Source organism: Chlorocebus sabaeus, chromosome 20 (genome assembly GCF_047675955.1).
Source record: "Chlorocebus sabaeus isolate Y175 chromosome 20, mChlSab1.0.hap1, whole genome shotgun sequence".
NCBI lineage: Eukaryota > Metazoa > Chordata > Mammalia > Primates > Cercopithecidae > Chlorocebus > Chlorocebus sabaeus.
The window spans coordinates 44312128-44327925 of NC_132923.1; the positions used below are offsets into that span (position 1 = coordinate 44312128).

The following is a 15798-nucleotide window of genomic DNA, read 5'->3' on the forward strand; positions in this document are numbered from 1 at the left end:
TAAACTAAAGATTCAATATAAAATTCCGGTTTGTTTTTGTTATGTGTTGTTTTAGAAAGAATGAAGTACCAAGTTACATTGCTCTTTCTTTTCTATCCTTTCTTAGATGAAATCCAAATTCCTTTTGTTTGAAGAGAAAGTGCCATTTCTCTTCCAGCTAAGTATTTTCTATTCTCTTCCCACAATTTTTGTTGTCCTGAAGACAGTTATGAAAGCTCAGTTTAAAAAACAAAAATACATAAGCATTCTAGTTAAAGAACGCTTGTAAGCTGTTTCTTCATAAACATTTTCATCTTACTTTCACTAAGGTATAAATTAGATGACTGGTTTTCATTTTAGCAAAGTAAATCTAAAACTAGAAATAACTTATGCCAAAGAACTTAGTGGATATATGTACATATTTATATATACGTGCATATATATCACTTAGAGTATGTATGTTATATATAAACCAGCAGAAGCAGCAGGTATGGTGAGAACTTGTCAAATCTATTTTGAGACATGTTAAACCCTGTTTCAGAAAGCTTTTATTCTGCATATCAAGCAACAGAGGTGGCTGTTCAGGAAGAGGTTGTAGTTGTTCTGCAGAGGTTTTTGGCTTCCGCACCTCTGAGATTCTACTGTTTACTGCCAAGAAGCAACGTGTGAAATCCCCTACTCTGGACCAGATGATGGCGCTTTTAGCTCTGTCAGCATTAACCATTCACCCCAATTTGATCTTTAAAATCATAATTTGATTTTCAATATTTGTCCTCCTTTCCTTAGATTTAAGATTTTAGGTTACAATTCAGGAGACTTCTCACCTTCAAAGGCTTATCAGAGCCTACATTTAGCCACACAGGATTTATAACTGCAACTATATAATTACCTATATGAGCACACTGTCTCAGAGGATCAAAACTCAGTGTGGTCTGTTTCTGGCCACCAAGTGGGTAAAAAATTTCTAACTCACAAGATGAGAAGGATCATAGTGCGTCACGACCCAGACCATTCTAGGTCAATGTTTTGTCTCTAACAGGGTATCAAGAGACATTTTGTGAGAACCACTGTTAGTCTCCATGACATTACGGATATACTCCAGATATTTTACATACTTTAAAGATGAGGAGCTAGAAAACCTCCAAGGCCCTTTCTGACTCCAAAACCTTGATAAAAGTATGGAGGTGGAATTTGTGAATTTGTCTAAATCTGAAATTTATTTAAATATCTGTACCAATGAGATAGTGAGCTTACTGTGATATAAAGATACTATTCTTATAAATGTTAAGGGATATTGTTTGGTTTTGGTATTATAAAATCACCTTGTTTAACTGTGCTTTCCTTTATTGCGCTTTGCAGATATTGCATTTTTTACAAATTGAATGTTTGTGGTAACTGTGTCTGCCAGTCTATCAGCACCATTTTTTCAACAAAATGTGTTCTCTGTGTCACAGTTTGGTAATCATCATATTTCAAACTTCATTATTATGTGTTATAGCAATATATGGTAATTTTTGATGTTACTGTTTTAATTGCTTTGGGGTACCATGAATCAAGCCCACATAAAATGTCAAACTTAATTGATAAATATGTGTGTTCTGACTGATCCACCAACCAGCTGTTCACCCATCTCTCTTCCTCTTCTCAGGCCTCCCTCTTCCTTGAGACACAACAATATTGAAATCAGGCCAATTAGTAACTTTACAATGGAAGACTCACTGACATTGAATACTGCTTTTCCTTAAATTTTTTTTTTTTTTTTGAGACTGCAACAAGATAAGACCTCTGTCTCTCTGAAAAGCTAATTTTTATTTATTTATCTATGTATTATTTTGAGATGGAGTTTCGCTCTTCACCCAGGCTGGAGTGCAGTGGCACGATCTCGGTTCACTGCAACCTCCACATTCCGAGTTCAAGAGATTCTCGCACCTCAGCCTCCCGAGTAGCTGGGATTACAGGCGTGAGCCACCATGTCCAGCTAATTTTTGTATTTTTAGTAGAGACGGGGTTTTGCCATGTTGGCCAGGCTGGTCTCAAACTCCTGACCTCGGGTGATCCACCTGCCTTGGCCTCCCAAATGGTTGGGATTACAGGTGTGAGCCACCACACCCAGCACCCCCCCCCTTTTTTTTTTTAATTTATTGAGATGGAATCTCACTCTGTTGCTCAGGCTATAGTGCAGTGGTACCATCTCGGCTCACTGCAACCTCTACCTCCTGGACTCAAGCGATTCTCCTGCCTTAGCCTCCCAAGTAGCTGGGATTACAGGTGCATGCCACCACCTAATTTTTGTATTTTTAGTAGAGACGGGGTTTCACCATGTTGGCCAGGCTGGTCTTGAACTCCTGACCTCAAGTGGTCCACCGGCCTTGGCCTCCCAAAGTGCTGGATTACTGGTGTGAGCCTCTGCGTCCAGCTGTAATCTAAGATTCTATCAGTTGTGAGATCCATTTCAATAGCACAGGTGTTAAAAATGTAAAAATATATGCAACCTAGAATAAATAAAACGCATTACTAAATGCAAAAAAAAAAAAAAAAACCTCAAAAAACAATAGCAGCAACAACAACAAAACCCTTACAATGGCCTCTGAGTGTTCAAGTAAAAGGAAGAGTCACACATCTCTCACTTTAAATCAAAAGCTAGAAATGATTAAGCTTAGTGAGGAAGGCATATCAAAAGCTGAGACTGGCCAAAAGCTAGGCCTATTTTGCCAGTACACAAGTTGTGAATGCGAAAGAAAAGTTCTTAAAGGAAATTTAAAATGCTAGTCCAGTGAACACAAAAAAGCAAAACAGCCTTATTGCTGGTATAGAGAAAGTTTTAGTGGTCTGGATAGGTTAAACCAGCTACAACATTCCCTTAAGCAAAAGCCTAATCCAGAGCAAGGTTCTAACTCTCCTCAATTCTGTGAAGGCTGAGAGAGGTGAGGAAGCTACAGAAGAAAAGGTAGAAGATAGCAAAGTTTGGTTCATGAGATTCAAGGAAAGAAGCCATCTCCATAACATAAAAGTGCAAGGTGAAGCCACAAGTGCTGATGTAGAAGGTACAGCAAGTTATCCAGCAGATCTAGCTAGGAGCACTGATGAAGATAGCTACACTAAACAAATTTTCACTGTAGACAAATCAGCCTTATATTGGAGGAAGATGCCATCTAGGGATTTCATAACTATAGAGGAGAAGTAAATATGTGGCATCAATGCTTCAAAGGACAGGATGACTTTCTTGTTAGGGGCTAATGTAGCTGGTAACTTTGAGTTGAAGCCAAGGCTTATTTATTATTCTGAAAATCCTAGGGCCCCTAAGACTTATGCTAAATCTACTCTGCTTGTGCTCCATAATGGAAAAGCAAACCCTAAATGACAGTACATCTGTTTACAGCATGGCTTACTGAATATTTTAAGCCAACTGTTGAAACCTACTGCTCAAAAAAAAAAAAAAAAAAATTCCTTTCCAAATATTACTGATTATTAACAATGTACCTAGTCACCCAAGAACTCTGATGCAAACGTACAAGATTAGTGTTTTCATGCCTGCTAACATAATATTCATTCTGTAGCCCACCGGTCAAAGAGTAATTTCAAGTCTTAAGACATATGTTTCCTAAGGCTATAGTTGCCATAGTGATTCCTCTGATGGATTCGGGCAAAGTAAATAGAAATCCTTCGGGGAAAGGATTCACCATTCTAGATGTCATTAAGAACATTTGGGGCTGGGCGCAGTGGCTCATGCCCGTAATCCCAACACTTTGGGAAGCCGAGGTGGGTGGATTACTTGAGGCCAGGAGTTTGAGACCAGCCTGGCCAACATGGCGAAACCCCATCTCTACTAAAAATGCAAAAATAAGTCGGGTGTGGTGGCGCATGCCTGTGGTCTCAGCTACTCAGGAGGCTGAGGCATGAGAATCGTTTGAGCCTGGGAGGTAGAGGTTGCAGTGAGCTGAGATTTTGCCACTGAACTAGGGAGGCAGAGGTTGTAGTTAGCCAAGATTGTGCCACTGCACTCCAGCCTGGGTGACAGAGTGAGACTCTGTCTGAAAAAAATGGAAAAAAAAAAAAAAAAAAAAGAACATTTGGGATTCATAGGAGGCGGCCAAAATATCAACATTAACAGGTGTTTGGAAGCTGATTCTAACCCTAATGGATGACTTTGAGTGGTTCAAGACTTCAGTAGAGGTAGTCACTATGGATATGATGGAAATAGCAAGATAAGAATTAGAAGTGGAGCCTGAAGATGTGACTGAATTGCATCAATATCATAATCCAACTTGAATGGATATGCAGCTGCTTCTTATGGATGGGCAAAGAAAGTGGTTTCTTGAGATGGAATCTACTCCTGATGAAGGTGATGTCAACATCGTTGAAATGGTAACACAAGATTTAGAATATTCCATAAACTTAGTTGATAAGCAGCAATAAAGTTTGAGAGGACTGAATTCAACTTTTTTTTTTTTGTTTTTTTGTTTTTGAGACAGCGTCTTGCTCTGTTGCCAAGGCTGGAGTGCAGTGGTTTGATCTAACTCACTGCAACCATGAATTCCTATGCTCAAGTGATCTTCTAGTCTCAGCATCCCAAGTAGCTACAAGGACTACAGTTGTGTGTCACCACACCCAGCTAATTTTTTATTTTTTAAACATTTTGTAGAGATGGGTCCTGCTGTGTTGCCCAGGCTGGTCTCAAATGTCTTGCTTCTAGTGGATCCTCCTGCCTTGCCCCCCAACCATGTTAGGATTACAGGCATGAGTCACCACTCTTGGCCTGACTCCAATTTTGAAAGATGTTCTACTGTGGGCAAAATGCTATCAGACAGCATCTAATGCTACAGAGAAATCTTTAGTGAAAGGAAGTCGATCAATGCAGAAAACTTCATTGGTGTCTTATTTCAACAAATTGCCACAGCTACCCCAACCTATAGGCACCACCACCCTGATCAGTCAGCGGCCATCCACATCAAAACAGGACCCTCACCAGCAAAAAGACTAATACTCGCTGAAGGCTCGGATGATCAGTAGCATCTTTTAGCAATAAAATATTTTAAAATTAAGGTATATACATTATTTTTTAAACATATAATGCTACTGCACATTTAAAAGACTACAGTATAGTGGAATCATAACTTTTGCAGACACTGGGAAACAAAATCCACAATTGCTTTATTGCTTTAGTATAGTGGTGATTTGGAACCAAACCTGCAATATCTCCAAGATATGCCTGTACTTACTGGCTTTCACAATAATGTAAGAAAGACCAAATTAGGTCAAATTCAATATTCTGTTTCCAAATGGTGTGTAAGGTCATGGCATCCTCAGTGATGCCAAGTTCAAATTGTTCAGGACATGCTCTAAAACATCCCTGGTTTTTCTTCATAATTTAAAAGCTTTGATCTATATTTTATCAGCCTTCACTTTTACAGACTAAAGAGATCAAATTATTAAAGTCAGTAACTTTATTCAAAATTCTTAAGACAGACCTTTCTACAAGGTAGTATAAGTTTCTCTAGTCTTAAGCAGGTAATTTTAATTTTCATCATTTTAATAAATATTTCCTTATGTAGAAAACTTTCTCTACAGTAGCAATGACTAATGACACAATTGGCTTAGAACTGTAAATCATTAGAACCAAAGGGAACTCGGAAGTTAAATGCAACCTTTCCCTTTTACAAATGAGGAAACTGAGACTTAGTGTTGAGAAGCGGGTTTCCTACGGTAAAACAACCAAAAACCTGAGCTACATCCAACAAAACAGTGCTCTTCAAACTGCAGATCAGGACCAATCAATTAAGTAGGTTGCTGCTAGTGTTTTAAAAAAGCAACAGAGTAGAAAATATCAGAGGCATTTCATGTAGTAAGGATAATATTGTTTCAGAGAAGTTTTGTTTTAGTTTTAGTTATATGCATATATGAGATCATAATGTAAAACGCACTTATAGTGGTCGAAAGTTTGGAAGTCATTGCAGTAAGATATCTAATCTTTTGGGTGAATTTAACAATTTATTCTTAGTCTCATTCTGTCGCCCAGGCTGGAGTGCAATGGTGTGATCTTGGCTCAATGCAACCTCTGCCTCCCGGGTTCAAGCGATTCTCCTTACTCAGCCTCCCAAGTAGCTGGAGCTACAGGCGTGTTCCAGCTCTCCTGTCTAATTTTTGTATTTTTAGTAGAGATGGGGTTTTGTCATGTTGGCCAGGCTGATCTTGAACTCCTGACCTCAGGTAATCCACCAGTCTCGGCCTCCCAAAGTGCTAGAATTACAGGCTTGAGTCACCACGCCTGGCCATAAAAATTTATTATTATTTTAAAATTATGATTATTAAAATTACTATTATGATGCAATTTATTATTTATCATGACTCACTGTAAGCTAATAAAAATATCTCTGCATTAAATATTACATGCCACCATTTACAAGAAGCAATTTTTTCCTCCCTAAAGGAAGACTGGCTCAGGATATTGTATCCCATACCACATGTGAACAGACTTTCTTTAAAATATCACATTTCTGTAGAGCTTAAATGTGCAATAGCCAGACAAGCTTTTAAAAGTATCAAATTCTAGAATTCTGATCCTTAGCACAGGTAAAAAGATGTCTCTGAAAAAACAGTGACCTCTAGTGGATTAATTAAATAGCATGGACATGATCCCTGCCCCTAAGAATTTGGAAATTAAGGTAACACAAATGCACCCACATATAAAAGATACTGATACGGTTATACACTGACAAGTGTTATATATAATTAAGAGCTATAGTTATGCTATACAATGAGGCAGATGCATATATATAGATTATTCACTGTTTCCTTCTAATCAAGTGGAATACAACAAATAGAATCCTGGTCTCATACAGATCACTAGTTTAAGAAATACACTTAATGAACGGGTTGGATTAAATCTAAGAACCCTTTTAGCTCTTTAATTATGATTCTTTCTTCTTTAATTCATTTTGTACACCAATATCAGATTAAATTCTGCTCAAAAACATTTGATGGCTCCCCAGTACTTGAGGGTTTACCACACTCAGTCTGGCCCTTTGTTATCTATCTATGGTTATCTTCTCGTTTCCCAAATTTCAAGTCAGCCAATGTTCAATATCTCAACCCATTCCCGCAAGTTTATTTTCTCACTTTTGCTCAGTTTCTCATTATGCAATGTCCTAACCTTGCTCATTTATAGGCCAGGTCCCCATTAAAGTCAACACAAATGTGTTTAATTCATGTTCTGCCATCCAGTGATTGTTAAATTCACAGGCTGGGTTTTATACTTGTATATGTGTATGTGTATGTGTGTAGCCTGCCAGGTACTAAGCACTTACGGCACATTTGAATGTAAATTAAGTTGATTCATTTAGATTAGGGAAACAAAGGCTTTTTTTGTTCGTTTTTGTTTTTTGAGACAGTCTTGCTCTGTCACCAGGCTGGAGTGCAGTGGCAGGATCTCAGCTCACTGCAACCTCTGCCTCCCAGGTTCAAGCAATTCTCCTACCTCAACCTCCTGAGTAGCTGGGACTACAGGCACGTGTCACCAAGCCCAGCTAATTTTTGTATTTTTAGTAGAGACGGGTTTCACCATGTTGGCCAGGATGGTTTCGATCTCTTGACCTCGTGATCTGCCCGCCTCAGCCTCCCAAAGTGCTGGGATTACAGGCATGAGCCACCATGCCCGGCACAAAGGACATTTTCATCTTTCTTTTTTAGTGAGGTAGTGAAGGGTATATAGCTAAGGTAGAATTTCAAGAACTGCAAATATAAAGTGAAAGGGCTTTAAGTTTTGGGGAAAAGTGAGCATTCTGAATATAGGACGGTAAGATTTTAGGAAAAGGTTAGAGGAAGACCTGTTTTACTTCATTTTATTTATTTATTTAATTTTTGAGAGTCTCACTCTGTGGCCCAGGCTAGAGTTCAGCAATATGATCTTGGCTCACTGCAACCTCCACCTCCCAGGTTCAAGTGATTCTCCTGCCTCAGCCTCCCGAGTAGCTGGGATTACAAATGCCCGCCACCACACCCAATTAAATTTTGTATTTTTAGTAGAGACAGGGTATCACCATATTGGCCAGGCTGGTCTCAAACTCCTAAGCTCAAGTGATCCGCCCACCTTGGCCTCCCAAAGTGTTGAGATTACAGGCATGAACCACTACACCAGGCTGGAAGACTTGTTTTAAATTAGCTAAAGGAAGTACCAATACCTATGCTTGAAGAAAACAGAGATGGCAGGAAAGGTAGTTTGGTAAATGGTTTTGAAACAGTTGAGGTAGATAATGAGGATGGCACAAAGGGTTAAATTTAAGATGTAGAGAAAATCTCTTTGGAAGCACAGTTAAGGATAACTTGAGGAAACACTGGTTTCAGTGGGGAATAAAATATGTTGCTTTCAGAGGACTGGGGAAGTAATGGGCAGCTCTAGTGACAGAAATACTAAGAAAGGAGAAAAAGAATAAGTAAAAAATACTCTTAGCTTCCCAGTTATGTTGAACAATGCCAATCTTTTATTTTCCCAACAAGAAGGCTGACAGGCTGGTGGTGAAATGATGAACAATTTAGTCTTCATTACGTTTAACCCAATTATCAAGGGCCACACAGTGTCACATTTTCCATATCCTAAACCACACAGGATTGGATTGGCAGGCAGCGGTGTCTGCCATCACACGTTCTGTCATCAGCATAAATGATGTTATTTGAATTGAGAGTGGTGTTATATCGCCTTACGCATCAGAAAAGACTTCAAGATTTTTGGCTTTTTTTTTTTTTTGAGTCAGAGCTTTTTAGTTAACCTGCATCTCATTATGTTTAGGCCATTAGTTTATTTAGCATAGTTCCTATTTTACAATAAGTAACACTGCCTAGTGTTGTTATGATACACTCTTTCAAACATGAATTTATTTTGGGCATTATCTCATTAAGCCTTTGATTGGAATTTCTAGGCAATGCAGTTTAATTACCGTAACAATAACTTGTTACCTTTATATTATCATGCCATTTCACCCTCAATAATAAAATTTTCTTGACTTTAGCACCTAGTAAAACATTGCAAGTATTTAAATCATTTCCCAAGAGGCTAAACTCCAGCATTGCCCATAAACGTTTTGTACAAAAAAAGAAAAAAAAAATTACTTTTTAATTGTCTGTCTTTAAATTGATAAAATAGTGTATTGATTTTTATAAAGAGTAAATGAACCTGAACTTTTTAACCTTCCTCACAGCAGAGTTCACTTGGATCCTAAGACCCAGTAACTTCTGAAAAAATTTAACATTCTTCCTCCAGGATTATCATATTAACAGGATTCACAGACATAACTAGCATCACAGAGCACCAGAGTTAAAGTTCTGATTTAGCAATTAAAGCTAAAACAACAAACAAATAACATTTGTATGTATGCATTTTCTGATTTTAAGTGTAAAATCCTTAATAGGTATGCTTAAAATATAACCATTTCCCCATAATTAAAGTGTATAAAATGGTCACTTTTTACAGAAAACTAGACCTACTCTCAGCTAATCTCAAAAAGCAGAAACAAATTATTAGAATAGAATATATGAACAAATGTATATACACAATGACTTAAATTACCTCTCTTCTTCTCGAACCCATACTGGAGTTTTGGGAATTTGTGCTTCAAAAAACTTAGATGCTTGATAACAAAAATTGCTGCAAAAAGACTGAAAAGAACATTATAAATCCAGTTTTTTTCTTATTGTGAAACATTACCTACATACAGTTGAGAGTATAAAACATAAATGTATAGTTCAAAGAATAAAATGGAAACCTATAGATCTACCACCCAAAGTAAGACATAACATACTGAACCTTTGAAGGCCTCTATGTACCTTCCCAACTGCATTGCCCTCCACGTTCCCCAGAAGTAAGCACTATCATAAATTTGATGTTAATCATTTCCTCATTTCCCTTCAGTTTTAGCACCTGTGTACATATCCCTATTAAAAAATATTCAGTTTTTCCTATTTTTAAACATTTTTTTGAATGGAATAATACTGTTATACATTCTTATCTTACTTCATTCACTTATTAAATTTTTTTTTTTTTTAGGGATAGGGTCTGATTCACTGTAGCCTCAAACTCGTGGGCTCAAACAATCCTCCAGTCTCAGCCTCTTGAGTAGCTTGGACTACAGGCGTGCCACCACACTCGGCTATTTTATTTTTTTGTGGAGATGAGGTCTCGATTTGTTACCCAGGCTGGTCTCAATCTTCTCTCCCTGGCCTCCCAAAGTGCTAGAATTATAGGTGTGAGCCACCGTACCTTGCTACTTCTTTTGTTTAAAATTATGTTTTTAAGATTCATTCAAGTAGTCGTAGCTTATAAATTTTCACTGTGTACTACATTCCATTGTGTTAGTGTATTACACTTTACCATTTATAGACAATTTAGTTGTTTTTAATTTTTTGCTATCACTACAATGTTACTATAAACCTTTTTTGCAATTAAAAAATGTTTAAAATTGTGGTAAAATATACATCATATAAAATTTATCATCATAACCATTTTTAAGTGTACAGCACAGTGGCATTAAGTGCCTTCACACTGTTGTGTAACTGTTACCACCATTCATCTTTAGAACTCTTTTCATCTTACAAAACTGAAACCCTATACACTAACTTCCCATTCCCACCTCTCTTAATGATCATTCTACTTTCTGTCTCTAGTAATTTGACTTCTCTAGGTACCTCATGTAAGTGAAAGCATATAGTATTTGCCCTTTTGTGCTGGCTTATTTCACTTAGCATATTATTTTCAACGTTCATCCACCTTGTAGCATGTGTCAGAATTTCTTTCCTTTTTTTAAGGCTAATATTCCATTGTGTGTATATACCACATTGTTTATCCAGCTATAAACATTTATATATACATGCTGGTACACATGTGTAATAATTTTATTAGGGTTTATACCAAGGAATAGAAAGGCTTAATTACAGAGAATGTGCAAAGACTTCACAAGTGCCAAACCATTTCTCAAAAAGGTTGCACCAATTTTGATTCCCACTAGTTGCAAAAAGATTTCCTAATATTGGCCATTTTGTGGGCTGTGAAAACATAACTCAATGTGCTTTTATTTGCTATTTCTCTGATTACTGATAATATTGAGCATCTTTTCATATGTTTATTAGTCATTCAAGTTCCTTGTGTAAATTTTTCTATTAGTTTGTGTGTCTTTTTCTTATAGATCATATATTCTAGATATGATTCTATGGTCAGTTACATGAAATAATAACATTCTGCTTTGTGGCTTCTCTTTTCATTCTTTTTTTTGAAACTTCTGATGAACAAAAATTTAACATTTTAATATAGAAATGTTTATCAGTTTCTCCTCTTTGGCCTAAAATTTTCCATCTTATTTTATAAAGTCTCTCTACCCCAAGTTTATATCTTCCCATATTTTTTTTTTTCTTTCTTTTTTTTTTTTTTGAGATGGAGTCTTGCTCTGTCGCCCAGGCCGGAGTGCAGTGGTGCGATCTCGGCTCACTGCAAGCTCTGCCTCCCAGGTTCATGCCATTGTCCTGCCTCAGCCTCCTGAGTAGCTGGGACTACAGGAGCCCGCCACCACGCCTGGCTAATTTTTTGTATTTTTTAGTACAGATGGGGTTTCACCATATTACCCAGGATGGTCTCGATCTCCTGACCTCATGATCCGCCCACCTCAGCCTCCCAAAGTGCTGGGATTACAGGCTTGAGCCATGGCACCGGCCTATTGTCTTTTTTTTTTTTTTTGAAGACAGTGCCTCGCTCTGTTGTCCAGGCTGGAGTGCAGTGGCATGATCTTGGCTCACTGTAACCTCTGCCTCCCAGGTTCAAGCGATTCATGTGTCTCAGCTTCCTAAGTAGCTGGGACTACAGGTGTGTACCACCACATTTGGCTTATTTTTGTACTTTACTTTGTAGAGACAGGGTTTCACCATTGCCCAGGCTGGCCTCCAACTCCTTGAGCTCAGGTAATCTGCCCACTTTGGCCTCCCAAAGTGCTAGGATTACAGGTGTGAGCCACCATGCCTGGCCTCTCCCATAGTGTCTTCAAAAAGAATCTACTTTTTACATTTATGTCTTTAATCTACCTAAAATTGATCTGTGTATACAGACTGAGATAGGCATCAATTTTCATTTTTTTCTATTTGCATAACTAATTGTGCCAGTATAATTTATTGAAAAATCCATCCTTTCTCTACTGATCTACAATACTCCTGCTGTCATATATCAAGTGTCTACATATGTGTTTAGTCTGTTACTGACTCTCTATTCTGTTCCATGATTTATTTGCCTAGATTTGTGCCACTATGCACTTTTAACTTTTAAATGTTAAAGTCTTAATTGAAGCTTAAGCAAAACAATTTTTAATACCTTGACTGAAGTATTTACAAATAAAACCAAATTTTAACACCACTATTTTCTAACCAGTAAGATTTTAAACAGTTTCTTTTAGAATCCTATTTAATATCATCAAAAATTAATTGCCATTCCTTGTTAGGATAGTGGTTAGTAAAGAAAAAAAATTAATTGCCACGATGAAAGCCTTTAAACTCACCTTTCTTTCAGTAATATCATAGACTTTATTGGTCTTGGTAGAAATTTTATATTTCTGTTTTGGTACCTAAAGAAAAGATAGTACAGCTTACAAAAGAATCCAAATAATAAACATGAAACTTATGTTACAAGATTAAGTAATCTACATATCATATCATTGGCCAATCCATGCCTTTAGTTCATGACCTTAGGTTTCATTTCTTATTCTTACAACAAAGTATTTTGCTAAATGAAAATAATAAAAGCCTATACTTAAGAAAAAAAATTAGTTACTTACAATTCCCAGCTTCTTCTGACATAAAGGATAACCACAGAGTTTGACAATAGAACGTTCATCCACGACATCGCTGTAGTGAGCAGGTGTAATGAACTTCCCCTAAAATGAAATGAGAGGGTTATTTCCTCCTAGTTTAATAGAAAAGTTCATTTATCAGCTCTGTAAGCCTCATCGATCTTATCTGAAAACACAGGGATAGCAATAGTACCTCCCTCATAAGTTAGATAAGTTAGAGGTTAGAATTAGAGGAGAAAATAAAGCAAAATCACTTAGAGAAGTGCTCAACATATAGTAAGCATTCGAAAAAAAGTTGTTATTAAAAAAAAGTCTGCCACAGTAGTCTCTGCATCTTTGTAGATTATATAGTTAAGTGAAATAATTCTGAGGCATGAGGAAGAAGTGATGCTATAGCTATACACAAGCTAAATGACAACAGTATCTTTTATTTTTAAAAAAACATTTAAAAAATTAACTAAATCACAAAGTAATAAAATATAATTTTACCTATTTTTTAAAGCATAATCTTTAACAACAATGTATTTCAAAAGTGTCATTGTGACTCCTGAACAGTCTGTGCAAAATTTTCCCACTTCTGAAAAATCTGTACAGAGTGGTGAGGTGATGGTTATAAGCTAACATCAAATAGTTTCCTTTGACATCTTCATGTTCAAATAATCTTGATTCTTGTTAACTTTGAGATCTTTTAACAAATTTTTCTGTTTTCACAGGGACTGAAATACTTTTTATTGAGAGTGATATAAGTTTTATGTTTCAAACGAAGCATATTTGCTTTTGTCTTTTCTGGTGTCATCATATATGCAGATACTGATGCAGTTACCTGTGTCAATAAAAATATGAATTGTCATGTTCATATTCCTGTTTAGAAAAAGATCTATGAACTATACTAAGAAGTGTTTTTGTAATAGAAGCTTTGAGTTTTCATTTGCCCTCTTAAGCATTACGAGAATATAAAAGAAATTTCCATTCAAAATTTTAATGTAGTGAAGCTGTTTAAAAATTTTTTTATTCTCAAATTTTTATTTAGATAGGGTCTCACTGTGTTGTCCAGACTGGTCTCAAACTCCTGGGCTCAAGCAATCCTACTGCCTTGGCTTCCCAAAATGCTGGGATTACGGGCATGAGCCATCCTGCTTGGCCTAAAAAAATTTAATGTGGGCCGGGTGTGGTGGCTCACGCCTGTAAGCCCAGCACTCTGGGAGGCCGAGGCGGATGGATCACGAGATCAGGAGATCGAGACCATCCTGGCTAACACGGTGAAACCCCATCTCTACCAAAAATACAAAAAAATTAGCCGGGCCTGATGGCGGGTTCCTGTAGGTCCAGCTACTCGGGAGGCTGAGGTAGGAGAACGGCATGAACCTGGGAGGCAGAGCTTGCAGAGCCGAGATTGCACCACTGCACTCCAGACTGGGCAACAGATTCCATCTCAAAAAAAAAAAAAATTTAATGTGGAATTTAATTCTCCTGTTTTATGTTAAGTCATAAATGATCTGTATTTCAGGTTTTTGAAATATGAAAATTGATGAAATTACATTGACAAAAATAATATTCTTCTGTTACTTAAAATAATACAACACAGAATATAGAAAACTGGAATTGCAATCATAGAACAAACTGAAGAAAATCAAGTGATATTAGCAGACTGGTTAAAAGAACTATGACTAAGGGCAAAATATACTTGCTTTTTCTTTTTTTTTTTCTCCCCCATCCTCATTTTTCTTTTTTTCCATTTATTATTTATTTATTTGTTTTGAGACAGATTCTAGCTCTTGTTGCCCAGCCTGGAGTGCAGTGGCGTGATCTCAGCTCACTGCAACCTCTGCCTCCTGAGTTCAAGTGATTCTCATGCCTCAGCCTCCTGAGCAGCTGGGATTACAGGCATGAGCCACACCTGCCTAATTTTGTATTTAGTAGAAACGGGGTTTCATCATGTTGGCTAGGCTGGTCCCAAACTCCTGACCTCAAGTGATCCAACCACCTTGGCCTCCCAAAGTGCTGGGATTATAGGCATGAACCATTGTGCCTGGCCTCTTTTTGCTTTTTAATTGACAATAATAATTGTATATATTTGTGGGGTAGTATGTGATGTTTTAACACATGTATATATTGACCAAATCAGGCTAATTAACATATCTATCACCTCACATATTTATCCTTTATGGTGAGAATATCTGAAATCCACTCTTATTAATTTTGAAATATACATTACCTGTCATCACCTTGTTATGTACTTGTTATTTTTCATTAGTGCATTTTAAAGTCATTATACAAGGAATGCATGATAGTTGTTTATTTTAAAATGCATGAATTATATAGATTGTTATCTGCATCTAATGACTGAGAACAAATTCAAATATTTTAATAATGCAAAGAAGTTTCATGTTGCACAGATTTAAAGATGTTATACTACAAAACTAATAATTTGTCAACTTAACACATACACACTCCATTAGGAACTCTTCTGTAATATTCTCTTCTAAAAGCTGTTCAACAATATGTAGAGCTTTTCTTTCAAATTCAATCTTCTTTCTCACAGCTGCTTCTAGTTCTGCTTTCCTAAAATTTGAAAGAGAAAGTTAATCTACTTATAAGCTTCATGTCCGATATTCCATTTTTTAAAATACAACACTAACCTAACTCACTATTTTGCCACTTAAATTTAAACATATTTAAAAATTTTTTTTGAATAAAAATATTTATTTCTTTTTAGTTGTAGAGACAAGGTCTCACTATGTTGCTTAGACGGGTCTCAAGCTCCTGGCCTCAAGTAATACTCCCACCTCAGCCTCCCAAAGTGCTGGGATCACCGGCATAAGCCACCATATCTGGCCAAATTTCTATTTGCTAATGCTGTTACTTTTGATCCAATACTTTTCAAAAAGGAAACAAGCTACTTTTTGCACTGCACATACAGAAATCTTTATATACTCTTTGTCTGGTTAATGTCTACTTAATATGCAGGTCTCAGCATAAGGCTTTCCCTGAAAACTCACAACTA

The 15798-nt window shown here is 36.8% G+C and overlaps 1 protein-coding gene across 2 annotated transcripts in view; it reads right to left on the minus strand.

The window, feature by feature from the left end:
- Nucleotides 1-15798, minus strand: part of RPAP2 (RNA polymerase II associated protein 2) — an 89068-nt gene that overhangs the window by 70954 nt on the left and 2316 nt on the right. For both annotated transcript variants that reach the window (XM_007977966.3, XM_007977967.3), the window contains exons 3-6: nucleotides 15242-15356; nucleotides 12780-12878; nucleotides 12504-12569; nucleotides 9539-9627 (exon numbers count right to left, since the gene is read on the minus strand). In XM_007977966.3, coding sequence (XP_007976157.1) covers nucleotides 9539-9627; nucleotides 12504-12569; nucleotides 12780-12878; nucleotides 15242-15356 — 369 coding nt within the window. The remainder of the gene's footprint in view (nucleotides 1-9538; nucleotides 9628-12503; nucleotides 12570-12779; nucleotides 12879-15241; nucleotides 15357-15798) is intronic.